General features: G+C 40.5%; 1 protein-coding gene across 4 annotated transcripts in view; it reads right to left on the bottom strand.

The window, feature by feature from the left end:
- Positions 1–19,380, bottom strand: part of MCF2L2 (MCF.2 cell line derived transforming sequence-like 2) — a 136,880-nt gene that overhangs the window by 91,833 nt on the left and 25,667 nt on the right. For all 4 annotated transcript variants that reach the window (XM_008572228.1, XM_008572229.1, XM_008572230.1 and 1 more), the window contains 3 exons: positions 18,075–18,266; positions 11,454–11,631; positions 6,063–6,154 (listed from right to left, as the gene is read on the bottom strand). In XM_008572228.1, the coding sequence (XP_008570450.1) occupies positions 6,063–6,154; positions 11,454–11,631; positions 18,075–18,266 (462 nt within the window). The remainder of the gene's footprint in view (positions 1–6,062; positions 6,155–11,453; positions 11,632–18,074; positions 18,267–19,380) is intronic.

The following is a 19,380-nucleotide window of genomic DNA, read 5'->3' as shown; positions in this document are numbered from 1 at the left end:
TAACAATGACTTGCATGTCTGTAATCCTGTTTAAAATATCAGAAAGTGAGGAATATGTTACATGGTACCTTTTCCCATTCCCAAACCAAGAAAATCTAAAGAATAAGCAAGCCACAGAAAAGAAGTTGCGCATACATCCCGGGTTTTCTCAGGTGGTTTGATTTCATGTGATTTTAACCTTAATGCACACAATCAATGTAAATTTAATTTTTATGTCTGTAAATCTTAACACAAATGCAATAATAAATCTGATAAGTGCTTTATCAGGCCAATCTTTGGCTCAGCAAACTTGGTCCCTAAGCTAGTTCACAAAAAATTTCCACATAGCTACAAGGCCAATGGGTTGACTGGCCTGCTATCACTGAAGTGAGGAGGGATGCAGCCTCCAGGGTGGCTTTATCCCCGCTGACAGACAGAGAGGATGAAGGCTGCTGTTACAGATTTACGAGAGTCCCCAAAGCTGGACTGAGCCTTCTTAAGTCCTTACTTCCTACTGCTCCTACTGAGTACTTTATCTGGGCCAACAAATTCATCTCATAAGGAATCCAAGAGGGAAACCTCAAAGGTATCTTCAATATCTTCCTTTCCTTCTCTATTTAACCTTTTCCTTTATCTTCTCTGCCTTGATCTACTCCTTCATTCATCAAACTTTCTCTGAGAGTCTACTGTGTTCCAAGCACTGGGAAGAACATCTGGGCCAATGGATATGATTTCTGCCCAAACCCTTTTTGCTACTGCCACTAGTAAGTTCTCACCACTGAAGTCTCACCTAGACTGTGACAACTACTGCCAGTTGGTCAGCCTGCCTGCCTTCATCTAATCCACGCTTCATTATCTACCAGAGGTATCTTTCTAATACACAGGTGCTCTCCTCCTGTCAACAATCCACAACCAAGGCCTTCAGTCACCTGTCTCTGGCCTGTCTTCCCAGCATTCTCAAACCATTCCCAGAACAGCCTATGCCCCTTTAGGCTTCTGAGACTGTAAACCCTTCCCCATCCTGGAATGCCCTTCTCTGTCTTACCCACTTTCCAAAGTTGCATTCATTCTGTAGAGTTCGAATGCTACCTCCTTTGTAAACCATTCCCAATATCCTTGTTATAAACTGCTCCCTCTTCTGCCCTCAAATTACTGCAGATATGTCATTCTACTTTGTGTTACAAATTATTAGAAATATGTTGTTTCCCTTATGAAATTTGCAAGTTTTCTAAGTTTAAGCCCAATAATAGAATTGTTTTCACACGAGCCAGAGCAACTGCCCTAATATATATATATATTTTTGTGTTATAAATTATTTTATATATTTTGTGTTATAAATTATTTGTGTTATAAATTATTAGAAATATGTTGTTTCCCTTATGAAATTTGCAAGTTTTCTAAGTTTAAGCCCAATAATAGAATTGTTTTCACACGAGCCAGAGCAACTGCCCTAATATATATATATATATATTATATTAAATTGAGCTGAATAAGCTGCCCAAATTGGATCTATCACATATTTTAGTCATGTCAATTTTTTACTGGTCAAAGATCAAGGTCAACAGTGATCTTAATATTATTCTCTCCTTTTTCTTATTCAGTCCCCTCAGTGAAAAATACATTCTCATAGCTTAATATAATTACCACTTCACTCCCCTAAATTTTAGACTCTGTATTGGCCTGAGATATCCATATCCAACTTAATGAGTCTCCTTTATCCCAAATCCTCATGGCCTACAAATGAAGCCTCTAGGACAATGTTACAAAAATGTCTTCGTACCACCTGCATTCTTGTTATCAAACATGCAAGTTAAAAATTCAGATTCCTGGACCTTACCCTAGACCTCCTTAATCAGAATCTCTGAGGGTGGGACCTAGGAATCTGCATTACTCATAAGCATCTCAGGGCTGCCGTACACAGGAAACCTTGAGAATCTTCATTCTGGAAAGTCGTCAGAGAGCTTGGTTAGGGGCTGCCTCAAGGATGTGGTGGAGTCCCTGAATCTCCTCTTGGGGTCTCAAATATCATAAGGTGAGCACTGAAATGTGCTTATAGTTCATACAGTTCTGGTGTTGAGAATCAGAAAGCTTAAATGAAAACTTCTGGGACTCAAAGCAGTGAGAAGACAAGGAACTGAATTTGGCCCCTGGTCTGTTATTATTTGGCAAAAAGGTACATATTCAAAATTAGGAGAATCCCATTTAAGGCCTGAATGTGACCTTCCTTCAGCTTCCTCTCACCTTTTACACAGAACATTCTGCCTATAAACGTAAGGTTAAATGAGGAACTAAAATTCACTAAGAACCTGCTCTGTGTCAGGCATTGTACTAGGCGCTCTCCACATATTTCTCATTTAATCAACCACCTGTGAAGTTGCTATTCTTTACGCCCATTTTGCAAATTTAGTAAATTGAGGGTACTAGATATTAAGTAAACTGCTAGTTGGGTAGATTAAGTAAATAATCATGCAGATAAGTTAGGTTGATAAGTAAATGGCTAGATTAATAAACTGCTAGTTTCAGATCCCAGCTCCACCATTTACTAGTTGTAGGACCCTCGGGGAAACTCAACTTCTCTGAGCCTCACCAGCACGCTGACAACAGGGGAAACATTATGTCCTCACAAGGTACTGGGGACTGGAGATGAAATCAGGCACACACAGCACCCACTACAGTGACTGGCCCTTGATCAGTGTTAGCAACCCTCCTCTCACCTCTCCATTCCAGACCTTGCTTTTTTTTAAAAAAAAAAAAAAAGTATTAGGGTGTCTATTTGCTCAGAAGCCTGAAAAGGCCTCTGCTACTTTAATAGGTTCTCAGGAACACTGTTAGCTCTTCCTTTATTCTGTGAGTACACATTTGGGAAAAAAGAAATTCTCGCCTGTGGCTTCTTTCCAGCTTGCAAAGAGACTGGGATGTGAGCAGCCAGGGAGAGCAGCTCCGTGAGTCACGCTTTCAGCTTCCAGTTGTAGACGTGAAGAACAGGAAACAGCCACACTACTACTGCCAACAGCCACAGTGAATCTCTGCCACCGCTGGGCTTTCCCAGATGACATCAGTGAGCCCAGCATGTGGCAGCCCCATCACCAGATGGCCCAAGGAGAGTCTCGGCCACAGTGTCGAGTTTAGGTTGTCCAGTTCCTGAGAACTGGCTTTCTTTGGAATTATTTCTCTGATGATGATCAAACCATGTCATGATTTTAGTTGCAGGAAGTGAACATCAGTGACGTGAGTAGCAATTATGACTGGTTTTGGTTCTAGCTATTTTTTTCTCTGACTATTTACTGTTGAGGGCAAGGGGTGGCATTTATCACAATGTTATGATTCATGCTACTAAACTGGCTGGGATTTCATTTCATCTCTAAGTTCTAGGCCTAAGGCCAAAAGGATGTCAGAATTGCCACCTGAGTCAGACACATGCTCTCACCATCCCCTGGGCAGTGGCCACGAAACACAAGCAGCAATGATTGTTCTTGATGTTAGTTGACCGCCCTGTCCCCCTTTGAATAATCCACAGACATGAATCAAAACCTCTTTCTCTAACCTACCTTTTTCTTACTGCATTTCCTACATATTTTGGAATGATAATTTCCCTGATTATATTACCCAACTTGTGAAACACTAATTGCATTTATTGGTCCTAAATTCATTTCTAAGTCGAGGATTGAGGGATTTTGAGTACAAATCTACTTTCTTCCTGCTCATGTTGTTCGTGACATTATGAGTTCTGCTTACATTTCTTCTCATAGCCTAGGTCTTCATAAGCAGAGGTCTGACCAGCCTCTGTTCCTCGCCTGCCTCCTCCCCCACCTTGACTGTTCACATACATGTTGCTGTGGGAAAAGCTCTTCATCAATTACATTAATGTGTCAACGGTGAGGAAAAAAACCCACTAAAACACAGAAGGACGATTATAACATCCTAGTGGGTACTAGTGCTTGCTGAACAGTACCCATACTGTTGGTGACCTGCCAAACACAGGGGGATAGCATCTTAGCAGGATGGACTTGAACCCACTAAAACACAGAAGGACGATTATAACATCCTAGTGGGTACTAGTGCTTGCTGAACAATACCCATACTGTTGGTGACCTGCCAAACACAGGGGGATAGCATCTTAGCAGGATGGAATTTGAGTATGAATTAAATCAACAACCTAGCAGAAGAGGGAAGAAACCCAAAGTCCTGTGGCTAGAGCTTCTTGGATTCTCCTCAACACTTTCCAAGCCTATAGGCCTCTGATTCTATCCGCATCCCTGCTCCTGCATTGTCGACTTTTTTCTTTTACAACAAATGAAACAATAACACTTGTATTTATTATTCACAATTATTGAAAAAACTCACTTTAATTTGGATTTTTTTATATGAGAACTTACATGTACCTAAAACTCTCATGGCATCTTTATAAAGTGTGCAGGTCATAACCATTTTGTCTGAAGATGGGCAAAGTAAGTCACAGAGATATGAAGTGAGTTCAAATCACATCATGAGTCAATGAGTTCAGGAGACAAATCTGGGCTCTGTGCTCATGACACAGTCCTCAGTTTCAGAGATGACATTCTCTCAGAAGTTAAGGCTGCAGAAAAGGACAGCTAATGTTCACTTTTGAAGATGACCACAGTTAAACCCTGTTAATATCACTTAAGGATTCTGCAGAATTCATGAGTGTCAAATCAGCGGAAGTTCCATTATGTTTACCCATTTCAAAAATTTGCTGTTTGCTTTTTTAAATGGCTGATCAAGACAGTATAAAAGGGCAAACTGTCTCCTAACGCAAGTAGACGTGGTGATGTAATTCCTCCAACCATGAGGGATTTGGAAACGCTAACGGTAACATCCTAAACTGCCCAGAATACAGAAGGGTGACTAAACAAATTGGCAGAGGAATGAAACTTTCTCTCTCTAAGAAAAGTATGTGACAACTCTAGTTCCCACACTGTTTCTGCCTCCAGGAAGAAAAGCCTAAGACTTACTTTCTGCCTGACTCCTTAATGGTCAGTGGAGTTCCTGAGGGGTCCTATATTCAGATCCATCAGGGATTGATAGTGGAACAAAACTGTTGCTGAAGTTCATTTGAGCCCATGATCTACTGTCCTGTGCTTTCGGAACCATCAACCAGTCAGATATTTAATTTTCAGTGAGGAAGGGGAAAGGAAACTCCTTCTGACGTTGCTGTGCAGGAACACATATTCACAATTCATTTTACTTGAGTTTCTAAATATAATGTTACTTTAAAAAGTACTTGATGATTTTCAAAACTTTCATTTTATGCTCAACACAGTTTCAAGAGGTAACTGTTGTTTCTACCATTTTTACAGACAGGAAACTGAGGTTTAGAGAGATTATGTTGCTTAAACCAAGGTCTGCCTGATTTTACAACTTATGCTTTTCTTTTTTATTTATGCTCAACACAGTTTCAAGAGGTAACTGTTGTTTCTACCATTTTTACAGACAGGAAACAGGTTTAGAGAGATTATGTTGCTTAAACCAAGGTCTGCCTGATTTTACAACTTATGCTTTTCTTTTTTTAAATTTTATTTTGAAATAATTATGTATAGTTGCATGAGGTTGCAAAGAAATGTACAGGGAAGTCCCATGTACCCTCCCCAAAACTCCTCCAATGTTCACATCTTATGCAACTATAGTATAATAACAAAACCAAAAAATTGACATTGCCACAATCCACAGAGCTTATTCAAACTTCACCAGTTCTTCATGCACTTGTGTGTGTGTATGTAACTCTATGCAATTTTGTCATGTTCTTTTTTATATGTGAACCACGTACTTTTATCAATTTAGAATATGAAGTCAGATTATAGGAATGAATAAAATGACTTTTCCTTCAATAAAAAAGTATCTACAAACAATCACATACATGACCACTCAGTTTTCATTTCTAGTTCTGATTAAGAAGAAAGAAAAGGAAGAAAGGGAAAAAATTCTACAAATCTCAGCTCTGTGCTAGATGCCTTTATGGGCACATCTTCTGGAGTTGATGACAGGTGCACAAAAGGGGAACACAACTGTTGATTCACGGATAATTATGCCAGAAATTTCCATCAGCAAAAGAAAGTTGATTTTACCTTGACTTCAAATTTATTCTCATCATCTTCCTTCTCTAGAGAGTTCATATCTGTCTCTGTATAAGGTGCCTCAGATGTTCTCTGAGGAGGAGCTACAGGGAAAAAGAAAACCTGACATTAAATTGGTTATATTGCAGAGTACTCTGCCTGACTTGGACCATAGCTGGACCGTGTTGACGTGACTGACTAGCAAAGCTTCACTGAGCTGCTGCGGTGCTTTCCTAGGTAGGGATGAAATTGGAGGTGAAGGAGAGACGCAGAAGAGAAACAGAGTCCTTAACTCCAGGATTTGACATTTGAGCCAAAGAGACAAAAGTCACACCCAGCACCACATGAAACATCAAACCACAATGAGTCAGTAGATATAATGTGACAAGAACAACAGGGTTTCCATCATTCCTACTTTCAAGGCCCAGGTAAAAGGCCACCTTCTTCGTGAAGTCTTCCCTGTTACAAACTTCATGGCTTCTTTCATGCACTGCGCTTTAGCATGCATCACTTGTACTCCGTAATATTGCACTTGATGTTGTTCTTGGATTACAGGACTAGATTATGTTCTAGGAACCACATTTTATTGAATATGTCTTTCCATTATAAAGGTAAATAATTTGTGCTTATGGTAGAAAATTTGAAAAATACTAAAATCTTACATTTATTTATGCACTCTTTTTACACACACACACACACACACACACACACACAATCATACTGTGCTTACATTATAAGGGGATTCCATGCCTGCCCTGGCCAGAAGAAGGAGTGTTGCTAATAGAATCACGTAATGGATTCCAGAACTGATGGAGCCACGTTTATTAGTGGATGAGGTGACCGTGACGGACTCAGTTAGCTGACTGAGGAGGGAATCAGACTGTCTTGTTCTTGTTCTCTTTCTGTCACTCTACCACCCCTCTCTCCTTCCCACAGGGCCTTCAGACACCTGGGGGATATCCTTTCTTCATGCTCCATGGCTCCATCTGGGACTTGGGGAGGAGAAGCTCTGGTTAGACCTTGAGGCTTCCTAACTCACTTTACCAGCTTTACTCAGTATCGGGGGTGACAGCTACCAGGCTAATAGATAAGCAGTACTTTGAGATCTTATTTGTCACCATCACCACCCCTGTGTGTACTTCTCCCTTGGGAAACTCACAGGATACACGTGATTAACTCGAGGCAGGATTTGGACATTTCTAGGTCCCATGGCCAAAGTGCTATCTATCACCACCAATATATCACCCTGATTCTTATCTCTGGTAAACGTGATAAAGGTCGACCATCTGCCCTCCAGAGGCCCCTTCAAGCCCTCAGATTCTGTAAAGCGACTGGAAGCAGCTTGGGCTTTCTATGGGTTTTTCATAGATGTTATGTTGAAATCTACAGTAAAGTACACTGTTTGCTGCCCAGGTTATATGATCACTGAAGGTACTTCTTAATGGACAATGCTTTGAGCACCTCACTTTCTGTAGGATCTCTGTGAAATGAGGGATTCCAGGCACAATAACTGATAATAGAAATGTATGCGCTACAACTGGTGACACCTATGACTGAGAAGTACTTGTCTTTGCTGCTGTAAGTAGAGTGAAGTGGTTAAACAGGCAGGGCCACAGAAGCCAGCATTCAAATCTTGCTCTTCCATGCATGGGACGCACATTATCAGAGTAATCTCTGTGCCTGAGCTTCCTCATTTTTAAAGTGGGGAATAAAGAGAAAGCTTACAGATATCGGCTTGTTATAAGGCTTTAATGAGTTAATATGCACAAAGTGTGCAGATTATAGTAAGTGCTCAATATATTTTAGCTATCATTATAGCCACATGGCATTAAAAAGTTTTTTTCACATTCCTTATGAACTTCAGAGACATTAAATGTTGTACCCAAGGTACCCAGCTAACAAGAGTCAGAGCTAAGATTACCACTCTCATCTTTAACCTCCTCCACCCACCTTCCTTATACTGTGAAATGCCATTGTTTATCTTGGCACGGACTCAGTTGCTAAGGGATCAGACAAATGCATTTGAAAATCCTGTTAGTGACCCACCTGAGTGCACACTCAGTAGTTACCCTCCAAGAATAGGAGTGTAGGATCGTTGCCCAAAATGAGCTAGTTGCCTAACCCAGGTCAATGAAAACCTGTTCAGACATGATAAAGATCTGTTTGCCCTGAGAAGAAGCATTATCTCTTATGAAATCTTGTGTTTGCAAAGCTGAGGAACAAGTTATCATTCCTGCTTTATTTACTCAAAACAAACAGACATGCCTCGAAACCATGAATGAGGCCAAGTCATAGAAGTGAACATAGTTTAGTCTGAGGAAAGAACCAAGTTCTGTTTCCAACCATCTAAGAACACTCTCCAGGTGAGTGTTTGTGTGTGTCTGTCGTGTGTGTGTCTAAGTGTACACGTGTATGTGTGTGTGTGTTGACAGTCTTTAAAAAAAATTATTGAAACATTATTGTACATATTTATGGGGTATAGAATTATATTTCAATACATGTATACAATGTGTACTGATCTATTCAGGGTAATTAGACTATCCATCACTGCAAAACTTAATCATTTCTTTGTGAAGAGAGTGTCTTTGCATAGAAAAATTCAGGAAAGAAATGCACTAAACTATCATCAAGGCTTATTTCTAAAAAGTGATGGAGATAGGGGACTGTAAATCGTACTAAGCGGGGAATCACCAAAAGACCCCATACTTTTCAGATAATCAAATACTGAAAGAAATTTGTTGCCAACAGATTTCCTAACAAGAAATGCTAACTGAAGTTCTTTACCCTGAAGAGAAATGATACAAGATGGTAATTCAGATCTATAATAAGGAATAAAGAACACCAGAGATGGTGAATAAGAGGGTAAACAGAAAAGATGATACATGAGGGTACTTCAAAAAGTTCACGGAAAAACAATTAAAAGATAATACGAATCTTTCCACAAACTTTTTAAAGTACCCTCATATGTATATATTTTTCTTCTTTTCTCTTAATTTCTTTAAAAGATATATGATTATTTAAAGCAAAAATTATAATACCATAGTGGGGGATTTAACATATGTACATGTAATATTTATGATAGGTGTAGCACAGAGGATGGGTGGGGAGCATATGAAACTTGCAAATTTCCTATATTTCACATAAAGTGGTATGATACTAACTCAAATTCAATTGGGATAAAAGGATGTGTATGATAATCCCTAGTGAAACATGGGGGAAGGGGGGTGACAATGCAAAGAGGCATGCTAACAAGCCAGTAGAGGAATTAAAACAAAATGCTTAAAAACATTTGCTAACCCAAAAGAAGGCAGGAAAGGAGGAATAAAAAAACACCTGAGACAAATAGACAAGAAGTAACAAAATAGCTAAATCCAACTATATCAATCATCACATTATATGAAAATGGACTAAACACTCGAATTACAAGGCAGAGATGAACAGAATTATTGAAAACCTAAGACCAACTATATGCTGCCTACCAGAAATATAATTTGAATACAAAGAGAGAAGAATGGAAAAGATACAACATACCAACACTAAGCATAAGAAAGCTGGAATGGCTGCTACATTAATATCAGACAAAAAAGACAGAGTATTATTAGAAATAAGGAGGGAAGAAAAGACATTTCATAATTATGAAAGGGCTAATATATCTGGAAGACATAAAAATTATGAATGTGTATGTGCTTAATAACAGAGCTTCACAATACATGATGCAACAAATGATCTATACATCATTTCCAAGAGCAATCTATACCAGAAACGTACAGTTGTTTTAACATTTGAAAATAAATCATTATAGGGCCGGCCCGGTGGCGCACTGGATAGTGCGCCGCTTGGGAAGCGCAGCGGCGCTCCCGTCCGAGGGTTCGGATCCCACATACAGACCGGTTCCCGCTCACTGGCTGAGCGAGGCGCGGGAGCAACACCGAGGCTTGCGATCCCGTTGCCGGTCCCGGTCCGGTACGGGGGCAACACTGAGGGTTGCGATCCGTTGCCAGACACGGAAAAAAAAAAAAAAAAAGAAAATAAATCATTATAGGGCCGGCCCGGTGGCGCACGGGATAGTGCGCCGCTTGGGGAGCGCAGCGGCGCTCCCGTCCGAGGGTTCGGATCCCACATACAGACCGGTTCCCGCTCACTGGCTGAGCGAGGCGCGGGAGCAACACCGAGGCTTGCGATCCCGTTGCCGGTCCCGAGCCGGTACGGGGGCAACACTGAGGGTTGCGATCCGTTGCCAGACACGGAAAAAAAAAAAAAAAAAAAAAAAAAAAAAAAAAAAAAAAGAAAATAAATCATTATAATCGACCATATTAACAAATAAAGGAGAAAAACCGTATGATCATCTCAATATATGTACCAAAAAGAACATCTGAAAAATTCAACAATCATTCAGGATAAAAACTCTCAAAAAACTAGGAATAGAAGGAAAATTCCTCGATCTGATAAAAGGTATCTGTGAAAAACCTACAGCTAACATCAAACTTAAGGGCAAAACATGAACTCTTTCCCCAACAAGGAAGTCTCCTCTCACCACTTCTGTTTGGTATTATACTGGCTGGAGGTCCCAGCCGTTATAACACAAGGCGGAAAAAAGCATAAAGATTGAAACAGAAGTAAAATTATCCCTATTTACAGATGACATAATTGTATTTCTATACATAAATATATTCTTATTATTAGCTATATATAGTAAATCCTATTTACTGTAGGGTGAAAAAAAACATGAAATGCCTAAGATCCTTACATTCAAAACTACTACACTGTTGAGAGAAATTAAAGATGGCCTATATGTGGAGAGTTATAGCATTCATGAATTGTAAGATTCAGTATTGGTAAAATAATAGTCCTTCCCAAATTAATCCATATATTCAGTGCAATTCCAATCATAATCCCAACAGAAAATGAAAGTTGTTTCTAAAATTTATATGGAACTGAAAAGGACCTAAAATAGCCAAAGCAATCTTGAAAAATAACAAAGGTAAAACACTTATATTATCTGATCTTAAGGCTTACTAATAAGCTAAAATAATCAAGACCATGTGGGATTGGTAGAAGGACTTTTTAAAAAAAAATCTTTCCGAAGAACCAATTTTACCACTCCATTGCTAATAAATTGTCAGCCTTTTAAAGGCCCTTAATGGAGTTTATTTTATGCTAATGTTATTTGTGCATTTGTATTATTCCTTTACTAGACTGTGAGCTTCTCCTGTAAACAGGCACTTAGTGTTATCTAAATGTTTATAAGTCATCAATGTCTGCACTATGCCATATTTATAGTTTGTTTTAAATAACATCTGTCAAAACCATGACCATTATCCATCTCAGACAATCACAGTCTCAACCCTGATGGGTGCTGATCAAACACAAAGCCACAAAACTTCCTTCCCCCAAATAACCTACCCAAGGCGCAGGGCTGGATGGTTTTTGGTGACACCCATTTTGGAGAGGACTCAGGATGGGGGGCCACGGGTTGCACTGGGCGAGTCTGCTTGGCTGCCAGTTTCATCAGACTCACTTGTCTCCTGTGAAATATTTCCTGCACATCGCTCAGCTTCTGCAGGACTTTCTGGGCTTTGGCCTGCAGTAACAAAAGCAAATCACAATGAATATGTCTCTCTGAGCTGAGCCTGAGGACATGAAGGATTCTCCTTCTCCCAGGTTCCCCACCCCCCATCACTACCTCCCTCCGGTGACCCTGCTCTGGGCATCCTTATGCAAGTCACTGCACATCTTGCCACGCTCCAGAACTGGGTTCCTAAGAGTCTGTGTTTCCCACTTGAGACCCTTGAGGGCAACGACCACTTAACGGTATCTCCAGTACCTGGAACACTGTGTGGCACAGGTAGTGCTCAGTAAATGTTGGTTGAGTGGAACAGTGTTCGCTAAGCCATGTCTATTAAGAGTAGGAAAGGATGCCACAGGACACGGATGAAGGGCATCAGGCCAATGTACAAAATAGGAGGATTCCAAAATAAGAAAGGTACCCTGAATAAGAGCCCAGATGGAGAAAAGATTTGAAGTGTTCTAGGGGAAAGAACTGGCTAAATTCTGAGACAGGATCTAGTGAATCACGAAGCACCTGCAATAAAAGGGATACACACTTAAATTTTGTTCTGTTTGACCCCTTCTCTCTATATAAGTAGGAAACAAGAAACTGAAGAAATGCCAGAGGAAAGATGGAGCTTACGGATGTTCCCTTAACCAACTACATGCTCTGTGACAAAGCTCAGGAAAACAGGAAACAAGACCTGGAAGTCTGTGAGTTACACAAAGGCCCACATTCAGCTCAATACACTTCCTCTGGCCCTACTTCTAGTGGGACATCCCTCTGCCTCTGGTGGGTCAGGGGAAGTGGGCAGCCTTTTCTTTGTCATACTGACTCTGACATCTGTCTCCTGGATGATTTTAACCACCAAAGAAGGGACCCAGAATCAGAAGAGCTGAACCACTGTAAGCCATGCAGGGTACTCTGAGGATAACTAATTCCTAAAGTGCAGGCTCAGCACATACCCAGGGAGGTTGGCACATTTTGCAACCAGAAAAGTAAACTTGTCTTTTTTATGCTGTGCCATCATCTAAAGAAAAAAGCAAAGAGCTCTGAGGCTGGATTTAGAGCAAATGGGCTTCCACAGCACTGGGATGTCAGCTATGGAACAACTGGTCCCCTGTAGCCTGAGGGCCTATCGAGGCTGACCTCTGGACCAAGATCTGCAGCTGGTCTCACTCTTTGGGGTGGCGTCTCAGAGTCCAGACTGGTTTGGTCCAATACAGTAATCACTAGCCACATGTGGCTGTTGAGCACCTGAAATGCAGCTAGTCTAAACTGAGATGTGCTATAAGTGTAAAATACACACTGTATTTTGAAAATTCAGTATGGAAAAAGAATGTAAAATATTTTATTAATTTTTATATTGACTATATATTTAAATAATATTTTGGATAGAGGTTAAATAAAACATTAAAATTGATTTCACCTGTTTCTTTTCATGTTTTAAAATACGGCTATTAGAAAATCTGAAATTACATATGTAACTTGCACTATATTTCTATTGGACAGTGCTGGTCTAGATCAGCAATCTTTTTCTGTAAAGGACCAAATTGTAAATACTTTAAGCTTTGCAGACCATCTGCAACTACTGAATTCTGCTGTTTTAGTATAAATATAGCTTTAGATAACAAATAAATGATGGATATAGCTGTGTTCCACTGCAACTTTGTTTTTTAAAAAATTCATTATTTTGTTTTATTTTATCACTACACAGTGTAAACATTTCTCATGGCCCTTTACCAATTTCTCCATAATCTGCCCTCCCCCCTCCCCCTTTCCCAACTCTGGCATCCTCAGTTCTGTTCTGTCCTTATGAAAGTTAAATGAATTATTGTGATGTTGTATCTTTCTTTCTTTCTTTTCAGCTCCCACTTATGAGTGAGGACATGTGGTATTTCTCTTTCTGTGCCTGGCTTATTTCACTTAACACAATTTTCTCTAAGTTCATCCATGTTGCTGCAAATGGCAGAATTTCATTCCTTTTTATGGCTGAGTAGTATTCCATTGTGTATATATACCACATTTTCCTTATCCAGTCGTCCATCAATGGACATGTACGTTGGTTCTAATTCTTAGCTATTGTAAAAAGAGGTGTGATAAACACGGGAGTGCAGGTATCCCTTCAAGATGATGATTTCCATTCCTTTGAGAATATATCCAGCAGTGAGATTGCTGGATCGTATGGCAGTTCTATCTGTAGTTGTTTGAGGAAACTCCATACTGTTTTCCATAATGGCTGCACTAATTTACACTCCCACCAACCATGTAGGAGGAGTCCCCTTTCTCTGCATCCTCACCAGCATTTGTTATTCTCTGTTTTTTTGATACTAGCCAGTCTAACTGGCCTGAGGTGATATCTCAATATGGGTTTGATCTGCATTTCCCTGATGCTTAGTGACGTTGAGCATTTTTTCATGTGTCTGTTGGCCATTTGTACATCTTCCTAAGAGGAATGACTATTCAGCTCCTTTGCACATTTTTTAATTGGGTTACTTGTTTTTTTACTGTTAAGTTGTTTGGGTTCCTTGTCTATTCTGGATATTGATACCTTGTCAGATGCATAGTTTTCAAATATTTCTCCCATTCTGTAGGTTGTCTTTTCAATTTGTTAACTGTTTATTTTGCTGGACAGAAACTTTTTAGTTTGATATAAATCCCATTTAATGGCAAGGACTATGACTTACATTACTGTATTCCCAGAACAGAGCAGTACCCACAAACTGGGTACCCAATGAATATCTGAAGAATTGAATTTTTCTGTTTGCTACTGAGACTGTTTCACTCTCTGGACTACGTGGTGGAAGTGAATGAGGGAGAAGAATCACAGCAGCACTAAGAGGGTAGCACAATAGCAACGTAGGACAAAACATTTAAGAGCTTCAGACAGTGACAGGGTGGCTGCTGTAAGAACAACAGTTTAATTTCTGATGCAGTTTTGATAGTCACTGTGCCTTCAGTGTAACAGATTCAATTCTTTAGACATAGAATAATACAGTTTTTAAAAAATAAATTTTATTTTTTATTGTAGTTTTAGATCTCCAACAAAATTGAAAAGTAGTAGAGTTCCCATATACCCCTTACCCAGATTTCCCTGTTGTTGATATTTTATATTAGTACATTTGTTACAGTTAATGAACCAATATTGATACTTTATTGTTAAATAAAGTCCACACTTAGTTTTTATGAAATGTACTTTTTCTTCCATGAACCAATATTGATACTTTATTGTTAAATAAAGTCCACACTTAGTTTTTATGAAATGTACATGTACTTTTTCTTCTTTGATACTTTATTGTTAAATAAAGTCCACACTTAGTTTTTATGAAATGTACTTTTTCTTCCCCAGGATACCACATTACATCTAGCTGTCATGTCTTCTTCGACTCCTATTGGCTGTGACAATTTCTCAAATTTTCCTTGTTTTTTATGACATTAACTGTTTTATAGAGTATTGGTCAGGTATTTTGTAGAATTTTCTTCAATTGGAATTTTTCTAATGTTTTTCTCATAATTAGACTAGGGATACGGGTTTTGGGAGGAAAAGCACAGAGGTAATTGCCATTTTCACCACATCCTATCCAGGGTACATATTATCTACATGACATCCACTGTCAATGTTGGCCTGGATCACCTGGGTCAGGTGATATTTGTTAGGTTTCTCACTGTAAGGTTACTCTTTTATTTCCCTCTTCTCATACTCTTTGGAAGCAAGTTGCTATATGCAGCTCACACTCAAGGAGTACGGGAGTTATGTTCGCCCTTCTTGAGGTAGAGCATCTACACAAATAATTTAGAATTATTCTGCATAGGAGATTAGTTTCCTTTCCCCCATTTATTTATTTATTCCATCATTTATTTCTATCATTATAGATTCACAGATATCTATTTTATACTTTGGGTTGTAATCCAATTCTACCTTATAAATTTTGGTGTTCAAATTGTTCCATCGTTGGCCATCAAGAGGTCTTTCAATTGGCTCCTATGTCCCATCATTGTGGTGTGTTATTTTGTTTTGGTTTTAGCACTTCCTTACTTTCTAGCACGACAAGATACTCCAGGATCATATTGCACTGCCGCAGTCCTAGAAGCAGCCATTTCTCCAAGGAGCCCTGGCTTCTTTCATTGGAGAACGGTATTAGAAACCAAGATCTTGGTGCTAGGTGTGCCCGCTGACACTATGGCTTCATTGCTTCTAGGCCCTCTCAACTGTCATGTCTATACCGACCCAACATATATCTAGGAATATTTCTATTGTACAGAGTACCAATGCTAACAAAAAAGCCATTAGTTCCTAGTGGACAAAACTACTCTTTGATACAATAGTATATTTAAATCTTACAACCTAAAATTTTACTCCAAACCAAATGAAGAAAAGATGGACTTTGGGGATATTTTGGTCTATTTTACATACAGGATTTATTATTATTTTTCTTCCAATCCTTCCCTTCACCCACATTTCTACCTGTTTCCCAGAAGTGGTGCTAAGTTTTACCTATTTCTGGGGGGTAGTGGTGGGGTTTTGCTCAAGTTGGTCAGCACTGCAGCTGAAGCCACAAGTCTCCCTGGTTGACCTGTGACACTTATTTGATAAGCCAGTGGAGTTGGAGCAGGTTGAGACTGCTCTGCCTTAGAAATTTGACCTGGGGCTACTGATACAGCATCAGCAATATAGTAGATATGCCAGATGGGCCTTCTCTTTGTCTCCTTTGCAGGGAAGTAGCAGGGTCCCTGTGCTGAGGGAAGGTGGCCTCCCCACCCCCACCCCACCTCGAGATCATACCTCATGGCCAAAACTTGCTGGGAAGAGTCAGGGAAAAAACATCACTAAGGTAAAGCTCCACGCCGAGCTGCCCCTGCTGCTCTCAGTCCATTCTGCCACCCTGCCTGCCTACTTGTTCAACAAGCATAGACTGGACACCAGCCACAGGCCAGGCACATGGGGACACAGAGCAGGATGAGGCACAGGCCTGCCCTTGAGGAGCTCCCAGGGTAATAAGCAAGAGAGACATTAAAAATAAAAAAACTAGAATGCAGTGTGATTCATGTCATATTAAAGCAAAGATTCTTGGCCTGAGTCTGTGAATTACTTATAAAATTACCTACAAAAACTTACATATGCTGAACATTCCCTGTTTGTTTCTCCACTGCATATTCTCTGCCCTGCTCTGTGCTGTGGGAAACTGACCTCTACGGACTCCATCAGATGAGCCCATGGGCTTTCAGTTGGCTTTGGCCAATGAGAAGCACCACCAGGAAATCAGAGAAAGGGAGAGAGAAAAGTAGGGGTACCTATTGCCCCACCAGTGACTGCGTTCCTGTACCCAAGGCCACAGTTCCTCCTGGCCGCCTTCTCTTACAGTCACAGCTCTAGCTCTTCCTGGGCTCCCTGGCTCCTCGGGCTTAGGAATGGTAACTGATCCTGGTTTCTTGCCAGCCCCAAGGTGCTGCATCATCCCCTGAGGGCATCCCTAAATCCTGCCCATGTCTTTGTAAACAGAGCCTATATCAAACCCCTTTTAATCACTTTGAGTGGCAGAACCCTGAAACTATTTGAGTCAGACTCTTGAAAGGGTCCATTATTCACAAGAGGTAAAGAAGCCCCTAAAACAGAGGTACAACTGGGTGACGTGGATCTCAGAGGAAGGTGTGCATCTAAAACCCTGTTGGCTTCATGGAAGAGTGCTCCTCTCAAAATGTAAATCCAGTCAAGTTATTCCCCTGCTTCAACCCTTCAATGGATTCCCACTCCTCTTAGAATAAAGACCAAACTCCTTAATGTGGCCCACAAAGCCCCACCTCATCTGCCGTTCTCTAGCCTTACCCCAAACATGCTTCCCTTGCTCTCTAGACTCTGGCTACCCTGACCCTTGGTTCTGTACTTGTGCCAGGCTCCCTCCAGCCTTGAGGCCTTTGCACATGCTGTTCCTTCTGTCTGGAAAGGAACATCTTCCCCATCTTCTCTGCTCATTCTACTCATTCTCCAGGTCTTTGCTCAACTGACACTTCCTAGGAGCCTTCTCTGACCCCAGTCCAGGTTGAGTTCCTCTGTCCCATGCTCAATAGGACACTGAATCCCTCCTTCAGAGTGCTTATCTCAGCTTGCAACACATTTTTGTGTGATTATTTTATTAATGTCAGCCTCTCCCACTAAACTGCAAGCTCCATGAGGGATGGAAACATGCCTATTTCTGCTCATCACTGTATCCTCAGCACTCAGCACAGTGCGTGATACATCAGAGATGCTCAAAAGTAACTGCAGAGAAATAAATGATTGAAGTTAATACTTGAGTCAGACCATGAAGGGTCACTTTGCCCGGATGTTCAGGCTAGGAGACTAAGAGGCCGCCCAAAGGACTCAAGAACTGGTTAGCCCACTCAGTACTGCCTGTACGGACTTTCATAGGCAAGAGGCAAAGTCCCCCCTCCCCCATCCCTTTCCCAACCACAGGATCAGAATGAACCAGAAATATTACCTTTACATCAAGGGTGAGTATCAACTCAAACTGGTTGTAAAACTCCTTGGGGCTGAGCAGCTGATACTCCTTGGCTGTGCCCAGGAATGTCTCAATGTCATTCAAGGCAGTGTCAACCCCCTCTCGAGACTGGCACTTGTCTACAGCTTGCGAAGCCAAGAGGTAGATTCCCGCTTCACACCACTGGCTGACCTTTAGAAAAGAAACAGTGTCCTGTGCAGTTAGCCTGGCCACGACTCAACCACAGTCCTCAGGATGTCAAGCTTGTAAGGATCTACAAGGATTCTGAGACAATGCGAAATTGTCATGGGACAGCATAAAGTTTAGGGATCTAACCATTGTAAACAAAACTATGAGGTAGACAAGCCCAAACCAATTTTACATCTGTCCATTTCTCAGGGAAGTCAGTAAAATGAAACTATTCTTCTCATTTCCACTGACAGTAATTGCTACATCTCCAGGGGGAGAGAGTTAAATATTTCTAAGGTTGGTCTAACCATAGACAAATGTAATGTATGGCTTTTCAGGTTTAGGTAGACAAGCCCAAACCAATTTTACATCTGTCCATTTCTCAGGGAAGTCAGTAAAATGAATAGTATAAACATTCTTCTCATTTCCACTGACAGTAATTGCTGCATCTCCAGGGGGAGAGAGTTAAATATTTCTAAGGTTGGTCTAACCATAGACAAATGTAATGTATGGCTTTTCAGGTTGACGTGCTAGGTCATTTGTTTTACATCCTAATTGGTTACAAAAACACACAGCAATTAATGAGGCATTAGACCTGGCCCCTATATGCCTTCCTGGGGGAGGGGATATCCCTTTTGACAAAAATTCCACTTCCACTTTCTTCTTTGGATTCCCAGGTGATCCACATTTGCATTTACTGGCGTTTGTCTTTTCCTAAGGAAACATCCAAGAGTGCAAAGGTTTGTAACTCAGAACAGCAATACTCAAATTTTCTGGGTGCTGGGATGAAATCAGATAGGTGATGAATTCTAACAATTCAATTTTTAAAAAGATTTGTTTTCCTTGACCTTTTGAACTCCACTGAGACACTTGAACAGAAATACAGGGGGCCCTTGTGCTGCCTGAATATTTATTTAGCTTCCAGTGCAAGTACGTCTGCATTTCTATTTACCACCTGCCCTCAAGGGCAACGTAAAATAACTCTACAAAGGAAAAAGATCAAAAGGGCACACTACAGAGTGGTTATCTCTAAGTGGGAAAATTACAGGCAACTTAAATGCTTGTCTTTATTGTTTTCCTAAATTACCTACACTGAATATGTACTATGTTTAGAACA

Source organism: Galeopterus variegatus, unplaced genomic scaffold (assembly GCF_000696425.1).
Source record: "Galeopterus variegatus unplaced genomic scaffold, G_variegatus-3.0.2 Scaffold766, whole genome shotgun sequence".
Classification (NCBI taxonomy): Eukaryota; Metazoa; Chordata; class Mammalia; order Dermoptera; family Cynocephalidae; genus Galeopterus; species Galeopterus variegatus.
This window is presented reverse-complemented; position numbering and strand designations above follow the sequence as displayed.